The sequence below is a fragment of the Aythya ferina genome (assembly GCF_964211825.1).
Source record: "Aythya ferina genome assembly, chromosome: 5".
In the NCBI taxonomy this organism is placed as follows: domain Eukaryota; kingdom Metazoa; phylum Chordata; class Aves; order Anseriformes; family Anatidae; genus Aythya; species Aythya ferina.
Window position 1 is genome coordinate 39,073,041 of NC_140301.1, and position 22,646 is coordinate 39,095,686.

The 22,646-nt window shown below is 45.4% G+C and overlaps 1 protein-coding gene across 8 annotated transcripts in view; it reads right to left on the reverse strand.

Annotated features, from left to right (window-relative positions):
* The window catches only part of ESRRB (estrogen related receptor beta), a 132,569-nt gene that overhangs the window by 21,657 nt on the left and 88,266 nt on the right, over positions 1-22,646 (reverse strand). For all 8 annotated transcript variants that reach the window (XM_084520866.1, XM_084520861.1, XM_084520867.1 and 5 more), the window contains 2 exons: positions 16,529-16,938; positions 6,600-6,716 (listed from right to left, as the gene is read on the reverse strand). In XM_084520866.1, coding sequence (XP_084376992.1) covers positions 6,600-6,716; positions 16,529-16,938 — 527 coding nt within the window. The remainder of the gene's footprint in view (positions 1-6,599; positions 6,717-16,528; positions 16,939-22,646) is intronic.

The following is a 22,646-nucleotide window of genomic DNA, read 5'->3' on the forward strand; positions in this document are numbered from 1 at the left end:
CAAATTTTTAGATTTGTGACAGTGGAGAGGCCCCCACCTGTGCGTGGAGAGGTTCACTTGTGACAGAGGTCCGCGGGGAGATCCTCAGGCCCACCAACACAGTGTGCTGCCACTTCAGCCAGGCCTCACAGCACAGCTCTGCTTAGGCCTTGCAGCCATAACTGCTCTCCTGAAGCTCTCACCTCAGCAGTGATTTTTCCAATACTCAGAACTAGCATCCAGCTAATATTTAATTCTTAAAATAGAACAGCTTTGCTGGGCAATTCTGAGTAAATACCCCACCTCCCCCAGGATACCCTGCAGCCCAAGGGCTAGTGCAGTCTTCTCAGGTAGATGAGAAAAGGGGATTGAGAATCTCAGCCGAGCTGAGTCATTGGTGAATGTAGGTCACCAGAGCCCATGAAAATGGTCGTGCACATGCCTCAGGTTACTGTAGAGCAGTGGGACATACATCCAGTCCCAATCTGCTCCTGGCTACCTCAAAGGATCTCACTTACTGCACTGTTAGAACTGCCTATAAGTTTGTAGCATGATGGTTGGCAGCTAAAGATCCTTAAATGGTTGTGTTTTTTATCAGCTTCCCCTTTTCTGTACATGTTATAAAAGTACTAAGCATAATTTCTGGTGATGGAATACACAGTGTTTATCATATACCTGTGTAGAGGTGATGCCTCTCTGAATCTGCACTGCTGTACATCAAAGGTCTGAACTGCTTGTTTGATAGAACAGAGATTTACTTATAGCAAGAACCATGGGGACTCATCTAGGCAGATCAATGGTTCAAAAGGAATGGAGGAAACCAAACTAGACAGACTGATAACCCAATGGAAGTGCCAGAAGGTATGCGGAGAGTCCACGATGCACCAGTGATGTGATCAGAAAAGAGACACCAAGTGCCATCATCCTAACACACGCTTTATTACAGCCCATCCACTGGAAGCCTCTTTGGAGATTTACTGCTGCCCTGCCAAAGGCATCACATGCTCTGCGTCACACCACCACCAAGCCCAATTCCAGACGCATCGCAAATGCTCAATTCATGCCTTGGAAAATAGCTGGGTGTGGAAGATATAGACATCAGGATGCCACTCACTGCACCTGGAGATCCTGTTTCAAAGAATGGGGAGGTTGCCTGTCTGTTTTTAAACACAGGGGCATTTTAGAGAAGGAAAAATCATTTTTCATTCTCTCTCTTTTTTTTTTTTTTTTTTTTCATTTGGATGCCTCCAATAGTGATATTTCTGGCACCGGCTGGAGGCAGAATACTCTATAAATACAAAGCCATTAAATCCCATGCAGCAGCAACCTGATCAGGGCTGCCTTTTAATTTCCTGACATGAGCTGGCCACTAACCCAATTACCCAGAGTCCCCGGAGGAGCCCTCATCCCTTCCCAGGAAGCACAAAGCAAGAACCCGAGCATATTGCAGGGACGTCAGCTGAGCTTTCACTGAAATCAAATATCTTTTCGAGAACACATGGTTTGGAAGCAGGGATGGGGGCAGGAGGGAGAGCTTGCTGGAAACACTTTGCTCCATTGAGAGATTCTGACACTTAAAAACTGAAATGAAACACCCTCCATTTAGTTATATTGCTAAAAAGGAGCTCCACTGTTGATTCAGTTACCTCAGTTTCAGTGAGCAATGAAGGCAAAGTTACTGAGATTGCCAGTGGTAGGAATCCCTTGTTCAGATACTAAACGACTGCACTCAATTTGTACAATCACATAGCCAGGCCAGCCCAGAGGTGATGGATTTGTTTCCTTGGGAAGCATTTGCGACATCAGCCACTGGTTGTAGCTTGTAAGGGAAACTGCAGAGTTAGGACTATTTGTTAGGGATGTTCCATGGGCTACAGGCTTTCCTAATCAGCCAGGGGCTTTAAAGTAGCAACAAGGATTCAAGAGACAGCCGCATTGGAAGTCTGTTGATTCCATGCTCCATCATCTCTGCATTGAAGTGGGGACCACCCCCAACATTCAGAGATGCAGGGACTTGGGCAGCACAGGAATTATCATGCTGTTTTAAGTTCCTTTCCTGCTCCACAGAACAGGGAACAACATAGCTGCAGAAACATTATATGTGGGAATCCACTGAAGAAAACAGTCTGCAGGGCTTCCAAAACTGTAAAGAACCACATGCCCAGATGATGGTTGGTATGCTCATGAACTTCTACAGTTGTTATCTTCCTAAAAGCTGCCCAGAATCCTTCCAGATGTTGGGCTACAATGGCACCCTGATGTTGATTTGTTATGTCCAGTATTGCCCATTTGTGATTTCCATCCAAGGAGGAGCTCTGTATCGAGGAGCCTTGACATCCCATTGCACCTCACCTGTTATATCCCACCTCTCTTCCCGTGTCCCCAAAACACTTCCCTCTCAAGAGATTAACACAAAAGGAAGGATTAACATCACTGCCCCCACCGTGTCCTTGCCTGGATCATGGTTCTGCAAGGTGACACACAGGACTGTGACTTCAGAGAGGCAGCAGAGGTGTGGAAGGCAAGGCTGGGAGGTCATGTTTAACCAGCCAACATCCAAAATCAAATGTCTGAGCCCACTTAAAAAAGCCATGTGTCATCTGAAATTACATCCACCTCTTGATGACAAGCAAATTGCTGTAGAACAGAAAGGCCATGGGTAGCTAGAGCGTGAATGGCAAGGGTATATTCTCCCTATACCTGACAAGGTATATTGAGGTTTTAAAAGAGACCTGCCAAATCACTGAAATTTCTCTATCCATCATCTTAGAGAGCCAGAGAGACATAGACCTACGCTGTAGAGTCCAGAGCTGAAAAGCTACACTTAGGCCATTGTGGGCATGAGACAGTGCTGGGAGCAGACAGGGATGCCCATCTCTCAAAAATGCCTCTTCTCTGCAAGATGCAGAGACACTTTCCCTCACAAGCCATCCCCACTGCCTCGAATCCTTGTAGATAACATCTCCATGTGGGGACGGCAGTAACACAGGTTGCTCAGGTCTTCCTGATTCCTGCAGAACAGGAGACCAACCCATTTCATGGGTTTTCTAGGGACGAGACCTCTCCATGGGGGCACTGCAATTGGGATCTGCAGGAATCTCAGCCTCCAAGTTCGACACGCTCCAGATGGAAGGGGAAAGCGAGAGACAGGCAGCCAGATGGGCCAGCACCTTGGGCATCCAGGGCAGCTGGGCTCTGCGGGCAGAGCTTTCTGCCTGCTGCTTCCCCCAGTGAGTCTCGCCTGCCCTGCAGCGTCATGCCTGGAGAACCTGAGACAGCAGCACAGCTCTGGTGTCCGTGCAGCTCCCTCGTTGCGATGCATTGATCGGAGATCTCTTAAAGAAAGTGGCCTGGATATCCGAGACACCTATTGATTGCTCCATCGGCTCTCTTCCTGCCCTGATCCTCATTCACTTGGCATTGCCCGAACAACCTGCACCTCTGCACTAGGGGCAGTCTGCCCAGTCCTTACAGGGTGACAGCCAGCCTTCTGCCCCTCTGCAGTCCATGTGCAAGGAGAGAACATGCCTGGTGACCCTAACGCACATTCCCCATGGAAGGACCTAAGTCTGCTCCCACTGAACCCAGCTGAGCATTTCAGGAGTAAGGGAGAGGCTTGGAATCATCACTGCATGTTTTTTGACATGTTTGAATACTGGTGCCCCCTTCCTAAAAACAAACTCATACCGCATGCCCAGCAAGCAGAATGTGGGACATACATCATGTATAAGGACAATCACCAGAAAAATCTTTCATCTCTTACCAAGAAGAAATCATGAAGCCCTGAACTAGGTACTGATGGAATATCATACTCTTCTTCCTCAGAGTAAGGACAGTTTCATTACCCAGAAATGTTGCCAGTAAGTTACCAGCCCAATGACAAGGACCTCAAGGAGAAATGTGGCAAGAGAGGAATCAGTTTCCAGACCGCTCATTTAGCCACAAGACAATTTTCCCAAAACTCCTGGCAATCAAGCAGGAGAAAGAATCTGGCTTGACAGCCTTCTGCCATGGATGAACCCAAGGAAGATGAGAGGTAAATCAAGGGTAAGGAGAAATAGGAAGGGGAACTACTGAAAGGAAAAAAAACACGTATCATAGCTTGCACATCAAGACACATCTTATCCTAACGAGTGCAGGGTAGGCTCTCTGGGAAAGCCAAAGCATCAGGGATTTTTTTAAATGGTCAAACTACTAGAAACGTACAGCAGGGAACACTGTTGCCCTGGCAAATAAAGGGGTGGATGAACTAACAGAATGACAGATCAGAGATGGAAAAAAACCAATGAACCTTTTCTAATCCAAAATCCCTTGTCAATTCTGCATTTTTGAGCAAGTCAAACAATTATGGATTTGTTCTTTCCAGAAACTCCTGGCTCTGTGGAGACCGAAGACTGTGAAACCATTTTTCTTCCTTTTTGGATTTTGCTTTTAAAGATGTGTATTGATTCAATACTGTATACTAATACTTTGTGCTTCCACCAGGCTTCACTTAAAGTTAACTAATCGGTCTTCACGATCATTTTGCAAAGCAATATAACCCTTATTTCTCAGCCGGGGAAACTGAGCAAAAGAAAGAAAGAAAAAGAAGCATGTCCTACATCACTTGACCACTCAGTGTTAGGACACAAGACTCCTGTTCATGGATTGCTATTGTAGGCTCTTCTGCTTCCCTTGATATTGTCACATGTTCTTGCATCCCACTGCTATCAATAAATCTTTACACTGTATATTCCACAGCTCTAAATATTATGGGCAGGATCACAGATACACTAACATCAATAGCAAACCACCCTTCCCTAGTGGCTTTAATGATGCGCAATCAATCCCTATATGAATAACTAAAGACACTTCAGCACAAAAGCAGCCTCAAGAGTCAAATTTCAGTTTGCTGTGGGTAGTATCCCCTAGGGTTCAGGAGTTCAGGCACAGCATGGTGTCAGTGAACCTGCATTGCCTTACAGCCTACCTCTGGTCTGCAAGGAGTTAACGGTTTTCATACAACTTGGAGGCTAAGCCACTGTTCAGATCCTGCTCTGGGCGGTGTTGCACTCATACAACTGGGAGCAGAGGTTGTCCTGGCCGCAGTCAGACAGGCCAGAATGGGCTCCTGCAGCTCTGCTCCCTCAGCTGCCACCTCTGAGATGCTCAACTACATGGATGCTGGGCAGTGAGCATACCTGGACCTATGCTGCTGCTCTGCAGGGTGTCTGGAGCCATATCATACTTCTAGGGTTGTTTTATGGGATTCGTATGAACAGGCTTTCTCATTACCAATCTGCACTCCCACTAAAACCGGTGTCACTAGCATGGACTGGTGTGTGGGTGAGGAGATATTACACCACCCCAGAGCTACCACATGCAGAGAAGCTGGTTTCCAGCAGTCCCTCTCTAACTCCAAAAGCAGGTGCCTCCCTCCCAGCAGTAGATCAAGATCCTCTGTCTATCACCTCTACACCCCTGTGAGGGATGCCAGACTATAGAAGTCTGCATCTCCTCCCCTTGATACCTGGTGTGCTCCAGCAGGAAGTTATTTACCCACAGAAACTATACATCCATCAAAGCACGGGACAGGGTTTAACATCTAATCTACATTCTTAACAACAGTGGCTGCCATCAACTTGCCTCTAAAGAAATGAGAGAGCGCCAGTGCGAAGCAGAACACGCTCAAGTGACATCGTGCAATTCATCACCAGCTGCTAAAATGGTACGACCTGGAAGCACGCTGCGTGCTGGCATCTTGGCTCCAGCATGCTGGACTTGCGCAGACCACAGCCAGCTGCTGGTCCTTGTCGCTAAACTGAGGGAACTGTGCTCTGCCAGGCGCGGCAATGCAGAGGGTTACACACAACTCTTCTTCCTCCCCCCTCCTCCTCTCGCTGCCTCTCCCTGAGGGACCCAAAGGAAACAAAGCTTTAAAGTCAATCCATAAGAATGTGTTTAATTGCCACTGAATTCCCTGTGGTTCACCTTGAATGGACAAGGACTGGGGAGGCAAGGGGGGGGAAGGGAGGAAAAGCAGCACAAGAAAGAAGCTGAACACTGCTCAGAGAATACTGAACAGATCAATAGGCTCAGCACAACGCAGGTTGAGCATGCAGGGCAGACGACCCACAGCTCCCAGACAAACCTGTGCTCGCCACCATCTTCAGAAAGTCTCCTGAGTGGGAATACTGGTATACCTTTGCAGCACGCTGTGCCATAGCTCTGCATTAACTCCATCCTTCCCTTCCACAACCCAGCCAACTCAGTCATGATCAAGCAAGAACCTCTCCTTCCCAACACTGCAAAATGACCTGGAGGGCAAGGAGATCAGCACCTTCCAGCATGGGGTTCCTTCAGGAAATCAAATAGTCTGGCACAGCCAATTTCTAGTTATTTGTCAAATTTGCTCTGATGCTGGAAGTAATATCCCAGCACAAGGGTGCTGACTAGAACCACTCTCCTCTCTGGACTGCCCTCTTGGTCACTGGTGATCCTGACTCTTGTAAAAGTCTCGTAAAGAAATACTCTAGAAAAGTCAGAGAGGGCAAGTGTGTAGTTATTCTATGGCATCCTGCAAGGCCTGGATCCAGTTGCTGCCAGGACAGACAGCGATTCTGAATCTGACTCTGTCTTACCTTCTTTCAGCATCCCCACTTTGAGGCATTTCATGAAGCGACAGGCCTGACAGGACTTGCGCCTCCGTTTCGTGATCTCACATTCATTGGTGGCCGGGCAGCTGTATTCAATATTCCCTGCAATCAAACACAGAGATGGTCACCCATGTTCTCCTCACTGATCCAGGGACAGGCTGCAGAGCCCAAATATTCCCAACACCATCAGTCTGTAAGTTTGCTTACTCATTCGCACATACACACACACACACTAAGACCACAGCTGGCTTGTGATGGCTCTTTGAGAGCCCAGCACTACTTGTCAGAACACATTTCAGAAAACAAAACAAAACAGAAAACAATATTGCTGTAAGTATTGGGAGAAACCTGTCCATCCAAGGGGCTGACTCAGTGCTTGGCTTTCAGGCACACTATGTCCAGCACATCATCAATCCTTGTGCTGCGTTAGTTATAATGTGGCCTGTTCCCTGGAGCCCAGGGCTGGGAGGGGGAGCAATCCAGATATTAGCAACATTCCCCTTCCTGCCCATCTTGCTTAACATCTGTGGGATGGATGTCACCTGTCCTTTCTTGCCTTGCTCAGGGGACCAGGGAGCTCGGAGGCAGCATTTTCTCCTTTGCTTCCTCCTGTCAGATGACACCCTAAAGGTAGCAGGGAAGCAGTGATTGAGAAAGATGGATAAGATGTCCTGTAAAATGAATGCACATCTTTTAGATTTTACTTTATGAATCCTTGTGCACCTGCCTCTCATCCCTTTGCAGAGAAAAATCAGCATTTCTTTCCTCATTCCCTTTCATTTACAATCGCTTCACAACACTGCCTCCAAGACAAAACAGGAAAAGAAGCATCCAAAATTTATTTTTGGTCACATCATATTTTATCATAAGCCAAGTATATAACTGAAACATGGATGCAGGGGCCTGATCTGAGGACATAATTGGAAGTACACTGAATCATGAGTAATCCAATGATTATTTAGTCCTAGAAGACAACAAACAGAAACAGCTGTCCCTATCCTCCATTCACTTTGAAGATTGTCAAGAAAGCTTGACAATGATGCATTGACTACGACAATGTATTTAAGACAGTCTGGCTGCTAGGTAAAAGAAGCAGCTCCTGAAAAGCTTTCTAAACTCTACAATCAGCTCAACAGCATGGTTGTTTTGGTGGTTCAGATACTGGAAATCGAGATTCAAGAGTTCAGTCAGAGCTGTAGGAGGGAGCAGAGAGGTCACAGTCTGGACTTCGTATACCATCAGATTAGAAGGGAAGATCAGAGTTTAGTAGCACCAGGACAGGATACTTGAGTTTTGTTCCTACTTTGGCAGTGGATTTCTATGCTCTTGTGGAAGACGCTTCCTTCGTCTGCATAAAGACCAACATGTAGTACATACCACTCTCTGGGAGTGGTGATTAGACCTTGGGGCTAAGTAGTTGGAAAGCCCATTGAGCATCTGAGTTAAAAGGGCGTGGATCCAAAAGGAAGGAAGCACCATTTGATTTATCTCATTATTCTTGGCCCCTTGAAACCCCAGAAGCACACAACTCTCAAAGCATAAACGTTGCCTGCCTGGTAGTTACAAACCTTGTACCCCCTACCTCCTGCCTTGTCAAAAGACCTGCAACTTGACCCTCAGCTCCAGACCAGCCATCCCATTTCTCTCCATTGCTCCTCTGTGCCCAAAACACAGTCAGTCTGCAGGAACAGGGAATGCTGCATGAGTTGCTTCCATTCAGACTAAATTTTGTCATTGTGCAGCACTTGAATTTCAATAGCCAACAACGTATCAAGGTTCTCAGCTGGAAACTGAGATTCAGGCCTGATCTCAAGGCAATAAACAAATCCCTGCTCTATACACAGAGCTCCAGCACCTTACAGACCCGTGAGTACACAGGTCCTGACCTCATGATCTGATACTTGCTGTGCCCCACACAGGAAGGGAGAGAGCAGGAATAAACATGGGATAAAACTTAATCACAGGCTAACTTTGGAAAGTCTTTCCTAAGTTTCAGTGTCCACTTTGCACACCAAAGCCAGGACCAGAGTTCTGGAGAGCTATGAAATTTCATGTTTGTTGGTCCCAAGGTAAAAAAAATTTGCCTCCTAACACAGGCACTACGCCAAAGACACTAAGCCCTTAGAGTATCCGGAGGCAATGACAGCCCTCTCCAGCAGTTCAAGGTCACTCTACTGTGTCAGGCAGATCCTCCAACATCCTCATGCCTCTCCTTGGCAAAGCACTGGGAAGCCTACATCACAACTAAACTGTGATGGTGTCAGAATAGGTATGGGGTACCATACACACACTTGAGTATGCTGCTCACAAAGGCATTTCGGTGCTGGGATCACACCTGCTAAAGCAGCATAGCCAGATGAGGGTAGGCACTGGGCAGGCTCCCCTTCCCAGTGGCAGTGCAGTGGCCACCGCATAGCACAACATCCATGGGGATTGCTAGTACACAAAGGTGAAAAAACAGACCTAACACTGGTGGGACATCCCTCTGGGCACATCATATTGCCTTTGCATCCAACACAGGCTTGTGTGTCCCTTCCACACACACTGTACACTGTCCCAAGGAAGAAGGCACCAGCAACTGTGTCTTACAGCGCTCTTTACAAGGGTACATGCTAGAGGCGAGGCCCAGGGAGCCCCTTCACACAAGACAAAGCTGCAAAAGCAAACGGACTTTATACCAGCCTCCAAATGTGCCCTGCACTGCATGGATGGAAAGCTACAGCTGGGGGTGATACCTGCCATTTTTGCAGGAAGCAGGGACATCACCAGGGAAGGCACAATCAGCATTACCCAAGCAGAGCTCATCCAAGAAAACTATCGTCTCCAAAACTTTAACAAACTTCTCTGACTTTTTTTTTCTGGTCTCTCAATTTCTTTTATGGTTCCTGGGGCCGGCTGCCAGCACAGCGCACTGCTCACAGCTCCCTGTAATTTCTGTAAGTGCCCTGTGATAAAGTGATGAGATTAACTCATCGAAATTCCAGCAGCCTCCCAGCGGCTGGCGGTCACACCGCCTGCCCGGCTGCCGGCACAGGGGGCTCGGAGAGAGCTCCCCCTTTGCTGAGGCAGCTCAGGGTGCTGCCAGGCCCTGCTGAAGGGTCTCCGTGCACAAGGGCTCACAGAGACAAGCCTGTACTACATGAGTGTAAATGTGGGGTAAGCCTGTGTGTGATTATGTGACCCAGAAGGAAAGGGCAGAAAATGGGATAATCTAACAGACATGGCCTTGCTTTGAACTGTCATTTATTAGAAGAGTGTTCCTTGATTTAGGCAATATTTACATTTGGTCTGAAAAACCTGCCAGGACCTCCCTGATGCCACTGCGCAAGATTAACCTTAAAAAATGTCTTCAAAAAAAACCACAAGTGGCTGGTGACAAGATCAGAGTCTGGAGTTGCTCTAGCCTTCATATGTAGCCTTGGAGGGCAAATCACTTCCTCTCTCTGTCTTAGGCTTCCCATCTGCAAAATGAAATGAGCACCAAACCTACCTTCTGGGGGGATCGTGAGTCTTGATTCATTAAGGTCTAACTGCACTTTAAAGCCTTTAGATGAGAGATGCTAAGGAACAGCCAAGGACTATTAAAGTGATAGATCATGTTTTTTATGCTGGAGAACTGCAAAATTACCCTATTTTCTGTAAAATGGGGACCTTTGACTGTTAAACACTTTGGAACATAATTTCCAGTGTACACATAATAGGAGCACCTGAAAACTGCACTCCAGAACTTGGTTATCCAAGAGACCCCGTGGTCACCGTAGCTCTCCGGAAGGGGCAGGTCTGGAAGAGGCGAACTGGGGAATGTGGTAGCATCCCCCACAGCTCCTGCTTAGGTCATGGACAGGGCTCCTCAGGGGAGATGAACTCAAAATCAGTATAGCACTGAAAGCACAAGCTGCTCCCCACCTTACTCGCTGATCCTGCCTTCTGATAAAGCCTTCTCCAGCTTATACAGGGGAACTCAGGAGAGATCAAACAGAACTAACCATGAAAGTCTTTAGAGCTAAAACCTTTTCAATCTCTGCTTTTTGAAACAAACAAACAATTCTTCTTTCGGGTTCTTCTCTCTTTCTGGTCCATTCCCTTTCACCATTCTTTCCCTCTCCTCTCCTTTCCTTGCATACTCCATCCTGCTCTGAAATGCTGCACATGGACCTCTCCTTTCCTCTGTTTCATTGGGAAACATCACTGTAGCTTTTCCCAAATTTCACGGAGAAGACCATATTTGGAGATAACTGCTGTTAAGTGCCAAATTCTATTCACCCAAGACAAAAAGTCACACTTTTTACCCCAGCAACTTGATGCAGCACACTGCAGGTTGTGACCAGCAGCGTGGTGCTACTCTCCTTTGGCACCCTAAGGCCAGAGGACTGAGAGCTGTAATTCCCAGGGAAATCCATCTCATAGCCTTCTCAGCTCATGCATTTGTTTCATTTTATCCCCCACCTTTTTTTTTTTTCTTTTTTTTTTTTTTTTCCCCCCAAGAACTGCTTGCAAAATACCATAGGTTTAGGGAAGTCCCATCAAGCAGTCAGTACAGTGCCTCCATGTCAGAGCTGCATGTGACAGTCTGCAGGAGAAAGCAACCAAACCTCTCAACAAGTCATTACCTCCTTTTATTTCAGTACCCCCAAAATTTGGTCCAAATCCTTTTTATCTCCACTTCCAAGGGCAAGTTTGCCATTTAGGTATCCCAGTGAAAAGGGACCTGAAAACTGTAAAATGGCCCACAGCGAGTGCAGAGCACTATTATATTATCACATATGATAATATGCATGCAGTGGATTCTCTATTACCTTCTGCTTATATTAACAGAGACATTATAGTCTGAGTCCTGATGTGAGGACAGGTGTGTTGTGAAAATCAGAGGAAAATCTCTCCAACGATCTGAGCGAGGTGAGAGGAGTTATTTTTTAGGCCACAGTTTTTAAGGAAAGGGATTCTAATATTGGACCTGTACGTCTCTATATAGGCACCTGAACAACAGGCTTGATTTTCAGAAGGGTTATCCTGGGCTTCCAGGAACATGCTCCTGACCTAGGTGCCTAAGCATATGCAAGCATCAGTGGATGCTCCCATTTTCTGAGAGGAAAAAAAAAAAAAAAAAAGCCTAGTATTTGTGTAGTATCTGTGTATACCACAGCCTGGGCTGGTGCTTGGATTAACCAAAATTTTACTTCACATAATTAAAACTGAAATAACAGGGCCAAGCCTCTTAACACTGTGTGAGCAAATGGGGCTAGCTACAGGTCTAACACCGGCACTGTTCGCCTTCTCAGGGTGGCACACCTGGCTTCTGCTCCATGCAAAAGGACTTAGACATTTGCACAGCCTGACTCAAGTCATTCTCCTGCCTGCAAGTGGGTGCAGATGTGCCCCAGGGCTTTCTGCTGGCAGCACACATCTTTCTAAGCCTGATGTGCTTTCTCACAGACACTGGGGTTCTGACACAGAAATCCTTATTTACCAAAGGTTCAGAGAACAGATCCTTCTGCACAGAGCAGTCTCTGCAGATGCACTGAGGCTAAGATTAAACAAAACAGAGCTGAGTTGGACTGGAGGTAGTTTTCTGACTCCAAGTGCTAGGGCTGTGATAATAAACAGCACTTAAGCATCAGATCCTAGATATACCATGCTGCTTCTGGTTATGTTGCAAAAGCTCTTGGAAAGCTTAGAACACCTCCTGTGTTTCAACTGTGAACTCCCATCTGAGAAGCAGCAGGCACATTTCTGAGAAGGACGAAGGGACAGGACAGGGCCTGACCGCCATGGCCTCTACTGCAGGGATGCAAACCTCCCTCCTGCATCTCACAGGCCCTTTTCTGCTCCTGTGGACAGAAACACACTTCCACTCAGGAAGATGTGCAAACTCTCTCAGCTGTTCCTACCTTCCCAGCAGCCATGGTGACCACTACAACAACAACCAGGAGGCCCTAGAAGAGTATGGATTTTGTTACAAATCCCCGCAAATCTTCTGAGCTGCATTATCCACATGTTAAGCCCCTTATTGGTGTAAGGGCATCTCAGCACAGCAGCTGTGGAGCTACACTACAAGAAGCTTGCAAGACTCAAGCAGGGAATCCACAGATGCAGACACTTTACCTGATACACAACCTGCCCACTCAGAAAACGATGGTGCATGTCTCTTCTCTCAGACTCTCCAAAAACCAGTTCTCCCCAGTACAAATGCTTGCAAGTTCTGTTGTATCACCATATGGGTATGAGTTCCAAGCATGCAATGAGCCGATTCACAAAGGTCAGAGGGTGAAATCTTAATTCAGATTTATTTTGCTGAATTTTAAGATTTTATTTTATATTAATGGGTCATTTTAGAAAAAGCCTTAATTTTTTTCTATTTAAAAATGAAAAATAGATGAAGGGTAATCATGAATATGTTGAATAATAAAGGGCTCGTATGGTTACATAGCACTGTTATTAGTTTAATATTCAGAAAAGGTAACTACTCACCAGTTATAACGACTGATGAACAAAAGATAATGACAATATATTTGATTTATATATTATGTTCTATCTACTGAACAAACTACTTCAAGAATGAATATACTTAGATTAAGAATATGTATCCTGTAAGAAATTCAGCATTTGCACTTGTCCTGAATTTGGATGAAAGGATTAGTTAGGATTTCCATGGAATAGAAATTTAAAAAGTTTTAATTCAGAAACATCCAAAACACATTATCTTTCCTGTAACGGACCTTTTCCATTTCATTTGACTAATACGAAATTCTTGGTTTCAAATCACACCTACCTTAAGCACCAAGAGCAGCACACTTCAAGGTGCCTGAAACTCAGGTTCTCTCCTATCTTGGCTGGACTGCACCATCCACATGCTCACAGTGGCCACAGTGTTTACAAAGGATACCTGCATCAAGGAGGTAAATGCAGACTGCCCCTAGAATCTAATAGGGACCCAAAGCACAGTTCTCACAAAGCAATACATTGATAGAAAAATAGGGCTCAAATTTTGTTGGACAGCCTAATTGACCAAAAATGCTTCAAGTCAATTTAAAGTTTCTGACTCTTCCCCAAAGCACAGCAAGTCCACCCTGGGGACAAAATGACATGTTCAGAGAGAAAGGCCTGCAGCCCAGTGGTGCGTGCTATCATCTGGTCTCAGATTTTTGCCTTTTTATCTCAAGCACTGCCAGTGCTGCAAATTGGAGATAACACAGGTTTCCAGGCCTTGATCCTTGCCTTGGGTCACATCACACAACAGGAGAGATGTCACAGGCGTGACCCCTCTTAACCTGCAGGGCAGATTAGGATGTGGTGTGGGATCCCGGCTTAAGTTTGGCAAAACCAGCTGTTCCAATTCAGCTTGGTTTGGATCCTGCTGACTTCTTTTTTTCCTCCTATCATCAAAATTTTCCTGGGGGAATTCTGACTTGGTAAAAATTCTGCTCTTTGGAGGAATCTTACTGATGGAAAACTCTAACATAGCTGTAGTACTGACCTTGGAGATAACCAGCCATGTACCTGCTAGCTTTCAGCCTATCTCGCTCCCATCACTGCCCTGGCTAAGGGGGAAAGTGAGTGGGAGTTGCCAGGCTCTGCCATACTTTAATTCAAAAGAGGTCTGCAGCTTGGGTGTCTGTTCTTCTCACTGCTGTGGCAGAGGGGCTGTTGCAAGGTCCTCCTGTCTCAAGACATGTAGGTTTTACACGTGATAATGCAGCTAAAAAAAAACACAATACACACTATGTCATTCGAAAGGGGGTGAGGGAGAACGGAGCTGTTGTTTAGAGGGGAACTTAACCTGACATTCTGCCTCACGATCAGGGATATCTAAGATAAGGCTGTGGTAGTCTAATCATCCAGGAACCATTTTATAGCAGCTCTTGCTAAATAAAGGTACCAAACGTAGAGCCAACAGATTAAGTACTCTTGTAATAGTAATTGGTTTTCCAGATCTCAATACCCAAGCACAGGGAAGTGGAGTGGCTGGTCCGAGATCACAAGAGCTGGATGACGAATTTAGCTACTACATCCCCAAAACACCTGGAGCTCCCTCCCTGTGCACAAATCTTTCAGTCAACACCATTCCCAAATACCAGAACCACGAGAAGACATGAAGATATGATCAGGGAATGCAGCTGTATAACACACATATCTGCAAGCACCACAGAGACATTGGGCAGCCTGGATGAAGATTTTCCCATTTCTTCAGCTAGACAGTTAATACCTCTACTGAATGTACTACAGTTGACAAATGAATACCTTTTGGAAATGTTTTTGCCTCATTGTCTTGTACGTGATGCTTAAACTCTTTCCCCTACATGTCCAGGGCTGTGCTTGAATACATCATGCGCTGCAGCACCACTCTGCGAACATTTTCTTGACTCAGCCAAACTGTGCAGCTCTATTTCCTACCCAATTTCCTCCCTACTTTTGTCCTTCTCTATTTCCTCCCAGGCTCAGCCTTCAGCTCCATAGCTGCAATTGCTCCTCCTCAGCAAAGCACTCTGGGCTCTCCCACTCATGGGAACTGAAGCATTTTGGTGTCTCCATTGCTAGCCCAAACTGATGACAGCGTGAGAGAACTCTCCACTTGCTCCTTCCCTTGTCTGTTACACATTAACAGGCAATCAATTAGGGAACCACAGGGAGGATAGGGCTGTCCTGGGGAGAGGGGATTGGAGGGTTGCAGCCTCCCTTCCTCGGATGAAGTCAGCTGCCATATTACCAAGGCTGATACAGGCTCTAGTTACTGTTTCTCTGCATCACTTTCTTTTGAATTATTATGAAAACTCTTCAAAACTTCCTAGTTTCTTTTTTTTTTTTTTTTTTTCCTTCTCTCTAGGTTAAGCCTATCTTCTCCTCTGCCACAGATGCTCCTGTATCACTCCTATGAGGGGTTAGTTTTTTGGTATTTTCCTCTATAATAAGTCCCTAGAGCTTTGCTTTCAGAGTACTACCCTGTTCCTGCTTTAGTACCTGAACATGCCAAAGAGAAACACTGAAAATGGGTTCAAGTGCTGGAGAAGGGACAGTCTGTGATAACAGCTAGAAGTATGAGTAAAAGTTCAATCACAGGAGATTCAACAATGACAAATCACAGAAACTCTGCGAGAGTAGATGCCAATGCCCTAGGGATGAACATGCCTTCCACTTGGCATAATGAAAGAGGAAAGCTCAGTGGAGCAATACAGAGTGATTATTTCCACAGCTGGATAGCAGTAAAGAAACACATCTGGAACCTATGAAATTAAGCTAGAAATAGTTGATTCTGTAGAGATCTGGGCTGAACCACACCCTGTATTGCTCTGTCCACTCCAGAGCTGAACACCCCCAGTGACGGAATGTAATCAGGCATGACTGGCCCAGTCAATGAACAAAACCAAATTGAATGCTCTCCCCACATGTGCATTTCTTTCATTTTGCAGGGGTCAAGGGAGTGCTGGTGTGGTGGGTTGAACCCAGCCAAGTACTCTCACAGCTGCTCATCCACTAGATGCCTATCTCTAGTCAACCCACCACAGCTGGGTAAACCCAATGCACTTTTGTGAATTATTCTGTCCTTTATTTTTTTTCTTTTCTTTTTCTTTTCATTTCTCCCCAGTTAGAGAGTGTAGGAAACATAGGGAGTATTTGTGTGTTTAGGCACATACATGTATGCTCCCACACAGCCTGCTCATGTAAGTACACCCAAGCATACCTGGATATTGGAGCTTGCCTGGATGCACTTCTACTTTTGGCTACACTGTTGTACCTGTACCTGTGTGCATCTTCGGCAAGCCTTTAGCAGTCAGGACACAGACAGATACCTCATATGTGAATTGTACAAGGAGATCAACGCACTGCAGTTTGTCTACACATACATGCACTGAGGATTTCAAAGTCACCTATGGAATTTCCGATCCTTAGTAAGACTAACAAAAAGTGGTACACCGTACCTTGAATAGTCCTCTTGAAGAAGGCTTTGCACGCCTCACAGGAAGCCACGCCGTAGTGGTACCCCGAAGCAATGTCCCCGCACACCAGGCAGAGCCGCTTGGGGATCGCATTAAGCATGTACTCGCACTTGGTGGGCGAATCCTCCATGATGGCACTGGCGCAGTCATCGTAGCGCTTGCGGCAGGACCCACCGCCAATCCCTGTGCCGTTGAACATGGGTGGTGAGTCCAGGCCGTTGGGGTGGCCACCCATCGCAATGCCGTAGCCACCGCTAGCATCGGAGGAGCCGCTCGGGCTGTGGTGGCTGATGGCATCGATGCCAGAGGATGGGCTGGAGGGCTCGGTCTTGATGAAGGACCCGCAGCTGGAGGAGAGGTGCCGCTCCTCCGTGGCCATTCTGCCGAGCAGCCTGCAGAGAGAGAGAGCAAAAGCACTCAGCGGCCTCCTGGCTAAACGCAGCTCCTGGACACTCCAGAGAGAGCCCTCCCTTTCCCACCTCAGTTCAACTCCAGTTGGCTCAGGCAGTTCAGCCCCACACAGGTGCTTCTCCTCAGGGATATGATCACAACTCACTATGAAACACCTTCCTGCTTCCCACCAGCTCACACCAGGAGAAAGTCAAGGCTATTCACGTAGATCACAATTTCAGGCTCTCCACAGTTTACACTGCTGGGAAGGGGTATCAGTGCTGATGAGGCACAATCCACCCACTCCAGGTATCCCCACAACAACAGAGCCTCTCTGTAGCAGGCCAAATTAAAGATGCTCGATTAGTTCAGGATGCCCCACCCTGGCTCTAAGCAAAGAGCTCACAAGCACACCCTGCAAGAAGGATGTGCTCAGCTTGGATTTTTATTTGTAATACAGAAGACTTTGGGTTATTTTCATGTTGGATTCATTCCCTCCCTTCATTAACATCACTAAAAGGGGAGATCAGAAACAGAAGGAAAATCATCTGATCAAAAGCTTCCTCCAGCTTAATCTTAATCTTTCTTCTATCTACTAGTATAAGTCTTTTGCATGGAGAAGCTTTTCTTAAACTTTCACTTCTTAGAGTCTTATGCTCCGAAGTTGCTAGCATAACTAGCAACAGCATCTTTACCAAATCTGCAAGCTCTTCTTCTTATTTACTGTAGTCATAGATAATCTTATTGCTCATACAAACGTTCAGTCTTTTTTTAGAACTCTGCTAATTTTGATGGTATCTTATGGCAATGAGTTCCAGGGATTACTTGTGCAGTCTATGAACAAAAGGAAAAAAAACACTTCTATTGTGCATGCTGTATTTGCAGCCTTTCAGGTTCCCTTAATATCTCCCGATTTTCCTTCTCAGGAAATGTACTTTTGCTATGTTCTCCTCATTCAGCTCTTCATTATCTACACATCTGTTCATCACGCAGAAGTTTTTGCAGACCTCTTATCTGCTTCATCATTCACCTCTGAACTTCCTCTAGTTTGGCTATTTCTGTTCAGTCCCGAAGAGTTCACTGAGGCAACTCTTCAGCAGCATGAAACTGGCACCACTCCATCACTCCTCCAGCTGAAGGTCTGGACAGTAGTCAAGACAAAGGCACGCCATCAATTACCTAGTGACGTTACCATATTTTCAATGTTATTTTCAGCCCATCTCTTATATAACTCCTTATATTGTTTGCTTTTTTTTTTCTTCTTCAAATTAGAATCTAAATTGTTACCATCTCTTCCACAGACTATATTAGCAAGTTACTTACTGAGGTCCTCAGATCTTTTCCTGAGTTGCTACAGTTAATTTAAAATCCATTAAGATCTATGAAAAATCAAATTAATGCCTTCTGAAATGCAACCCTCTGCAATGGTCAACAGTGCACTTCATCTACCACGGTGCTGTCCATGTACCCAGCTTTATTACAATCCTCTGGAGTTCTTCAGTCTTTCTTGAAAATTTAATGTCATCTGCAGAGTCTCATTGTTCGCCCACTTCCAAGTGGAAGTGCATCATTAATGCATGGATCAAACACCACAACACAGATCTTTGTGGGTCATTTATGTTAACCTTTATCATGCTGAAAATTGACTTCCCTCTCTTTCCTGGGTAGGGCATGCCTACTCTTCTGTCTCAGATGCTTATAAATAGATAATAGTATTAACCTGAGAGGTTAAATTTTCCCTCCAGCAAGACAATTTGTCAACAGCTTTTAAGAAAACCTAAATACATGCTAGCAAATTATTTTCCCGATGACATGTCCAAAGAATTCTGACTGGCTGGGGATGCTTGACTTTTCTTCTTGGAAGCTCTGCTGGTTTAAAGTTACCATACCATGGTCATGTGGGTAATTTCTATTTCTATTTCAGTTTCAACCTATTTACCTGGTACTTGTGGTAACTCCTCCTGCCAAGAGGTCAGACCCATCAGGAGATAGGACAAAACATTCAGTGATACAGCAAGGCTGGGGTGCACATGTTATATGCATCATTTCTGTGTGTCTGTGGATATGAATGTACGTACTTGATATGCAGCACCTTCACAGTCCTGCATCCTTATGATCTCATTTGACCCAAGTATCTCTTAATTTTCCCTTCTCTCTTTCATCCTCAATGTTTGACCTCATCTCCCATCTCTGGGATCGATCAGCCAAGTCTGTTATTTAGCAAGACTGTTGACCTTGAGAGTATGGGCAGGCATCTCACGTTCCTGAGCTGCTTTGCCTGGTGTTACTTGAGAGGAATCCAGAGTTTGGTCCCACTCAGAGATGGTGTGATGAGTTGATGAATGCCCATGCCTTGCCCAGAGGGTCACACTGGCCATGGAGCTGTTACAGGAATAATTGCTGCAGGTGCATTCGTCTTCAATCCTGCAGGACAGCTAGACAGAGTGCAGATCTGCTAGTGTAGCGCCAGCTGACCGTGTGAAGGAAGATGAAGCTTTGCTGGATGAGACCAGTTTTTAGTATCTCACAGCAAAGCTGAAAGCCGCTGTGCTCACCAGATTCTGGAACCTCTCCCTACATGAGGGGTGCATATGTAGTAAAAACCTGAAGATCGCCAGGCACAGAAACCTGAGGTTAGGGTTAAAGCAGAAGGCGAAACCACCATAAAACATGCTTCTGCACTGAGGAATTCCACGGTAAAAGAAGTTGAAGTTGCAATGATAAGGACAGAGAGAGGACAACACTGTGAAAAAGGCATTACAAGGAAGTGAATTACACTGTCAGACTCGGTCAGGGAAGTTCACATCCCAGCTTCTGTCTCTTAAAATGCCCAGAATTCACTGACTGGGAAGAAATGAAGAGGCAACAAACAAAATCCTGAGCTACATTACAACAGATACTGAAAACTGGGAGCAGAAGGACTTCAGAGAATTAAGGTTAAGCAGAGGTGACAGAAGTCCTCTGTGTCCATGCTTTTATCTACTCCAACTAGGGAATAACATTTCATGTTCCTCATGTTAGTCATAAATGAACCACCCTCACCCTGGTACACTTCCTAGTCCTAGAGTTACCCTTTACAAGTACAAAGTCAAACCTGTTTAAGGAAAATAAAGCTACTACTGCCATGTCTGGTTATGGGAGCATGAGGCAGGGTGAACTCTCCCATTGTTGTATGGTACAATATATTCAGTCAGCTACTCACTGTCTGAGATTGACAAGTATTTTTGGAAGTTCTGTCTACCATATTCCTAAGTGTAATCACCATTTGTAAGACAAGATCCCACAGTGGAGATTACCTAGGAGCACCATTCCCTCAGCCCATCATAAACCAGGGAACTATTAAAAAGTTGTTTGCAACCAGTTCTCAGGACCGTTGCCATACATCCAGGCCTCACCATTTAAAAAAATCTTGGTTCTGGACTGATAGACATAACAACTAGCACTGTTTTGTCACCAGCAAGTTAGGGAAGGCTGGGCTTGCCTCAAACCGACTCAGTGAGGTGTTTCCCTCCACTGGAGAAAAAACACCACAAAACACGAGGCCAGTCTCCTAGGACCATCTCACTTCTCAACTCACAACCTCGGTTATGGAGGCCGGTGGTTGCAGTGACTGTCTGGTGGTCAGTCAAGGAGAGCAACACCCCCTACATCCTTACAGCTGAGGACACTCCTGTTCCTATCCAAGGCACAGTAATATATAGCAAGTTCTGGTTAGATTTGAACAAATGCTTTAGGGACAAAAGCCCTTAGCACTAAGACAGATCAAAGATCCTAGCTAAGGTGTCTCCGCCACTCCAGAGGTTGTTTTTCTTTTCTGGCCTCTGGTACAGCTTGCATAGTTGGCTTCAGCTGGGCAGCACACACCAAATCAAGCCTCACCAGCTCTGACTTTTCTACAAGTCTCATGAAGATCCTGCGGTGATTTTTAAACAGACTCAGCGTGTACCCTGGCAAGGAAATAAGACATCTTGAACTTCAAGAGCAGCTAAACGTTTTTTGCAAAGAGTTCAAAGTGATGAACAGCCATTTTGCTCAGCTCTAGTTACCTTAATAGGAAAGTAAAAGGAGAGAGACTTGATCCAACTCTCCTCCGTGCTGGCACAGGAAACTCCGTTACTATTTCTGTGCCCATGTAACAGGCTTAGAAGTTCTAAACGTTTCGTTCTTTTTCACCTTTCCTCATCATAGGTCATTCCTTCTAATCCCTTTAGCACCTTTGTGGCCCTTCTCTGGCCTTGTTCCAACCAGCCCGGGTCTCTCTTGCAGCAAGGTGCCCTGAGTCGCACACTGCAGCAATGCCACAGCGCTATGGGGAGAGACGCTCTGGAAAGCACACAGCCAGGCAGACTCACCGACCAACTGAGCAGCAGCTCTGCCAGCCACCAGGCTCCACACCAGCTCACATCACCTGATACCCACTGTCTCACCGGGACCTCTCTGCACATAAGCTGCTTTTGCCACCTTGCTCTGCACAAGATGAAATTTGGATTCTCCTTGCTGCAAAGTACACCCATACAGTAGTACCACCTTTAAATCACATACTGCTAGCTGATGATTGTTTTACTAAGGTCTTTTAATAATGCTTTTTTTGTTTGTTTGTTTGTTTGCTTTTCAGCCTAGAACTTTTTTCCACTCTGAATTGTTTCTAATATTTTCAGATGTGTCAACTGTAAATTTGAGAACCACGTCTTTTACATTTTCTTCCAGGTCACTAATGAGTATTTAAAACTGAAACATCGCCCTTTTGGATATCACCTTTGCAGAAGGATAAAGAATGCCTCTAACCCTTCTGTTTACACTCTGTCAGCTAATCCATGATTCATTTCACAGGATTTGTATCAAAACCAATTTGATCTAATTTCCCTAATAAGATCTTGAACAGCTTTGTGTCAAAAGCCCATGCATGGTCCAGAGACAGTCTATCCACTGCTTTCATTTTGCCCACTAATTATCTAATTGTATCAAGAAAGGTTATTGTCTGCTCAACTCCTGTTTGATAAACCCACTGCTGTTTATCATTCACAGCACTGTTAGCCTTTGTGTGCCTCTAACTGCCTTCCGACAAGCATGCTCTGATCTTTATGATCCTGGATGTAGGTATGAATATTTAGACCAAATCAAGATTGTGCTTTAGGCATTCGCAGTGTTTATCCTTCAGCGTTATCTCCTTTGGGCAGTGATGCTGAGTTAATGTTACAAGTTTCTCCAATTCTTCTCTAGCTTTTCACCTTTTGCTACTCTTCTACAATGGCTGGAGTGCTTACAAGTTCAATGCTGTCTTGAGAACAATAGCAGTAATGAGAGAGAAAGACTAGATGGTCAGGACCAGAAAAGGAGAAAAATTAGTGTTAAAAGTCCAGGGAGTAAATATTACCTCTTTTTTTTTTTTCCTTCCTTTTAAACCTGAAGGATTATGAGTTTCAGTTCCATGCAGATAAGGCTATTTTATTAACCCCCTTTGAGGTTATTTTTTTCCAGAAATAGTCATTTGTAACTGTTCACCTCATTACCCCAGTTCTAGATAAGAAAATGACAGGAATTTAGTATTATCTATGTACAAGTCTTTACCTGACTCAAGAGAAAAAAAGACATACCTCACACTTGCTTAGCAAGACAGCTAAAACAATACCCAGCTCTGTAATAGATGGTAACTTTCTCCCACCAAAAGGATTCTCTATCAGCTAAGATATCCAGAATTCAGTAATTTGGT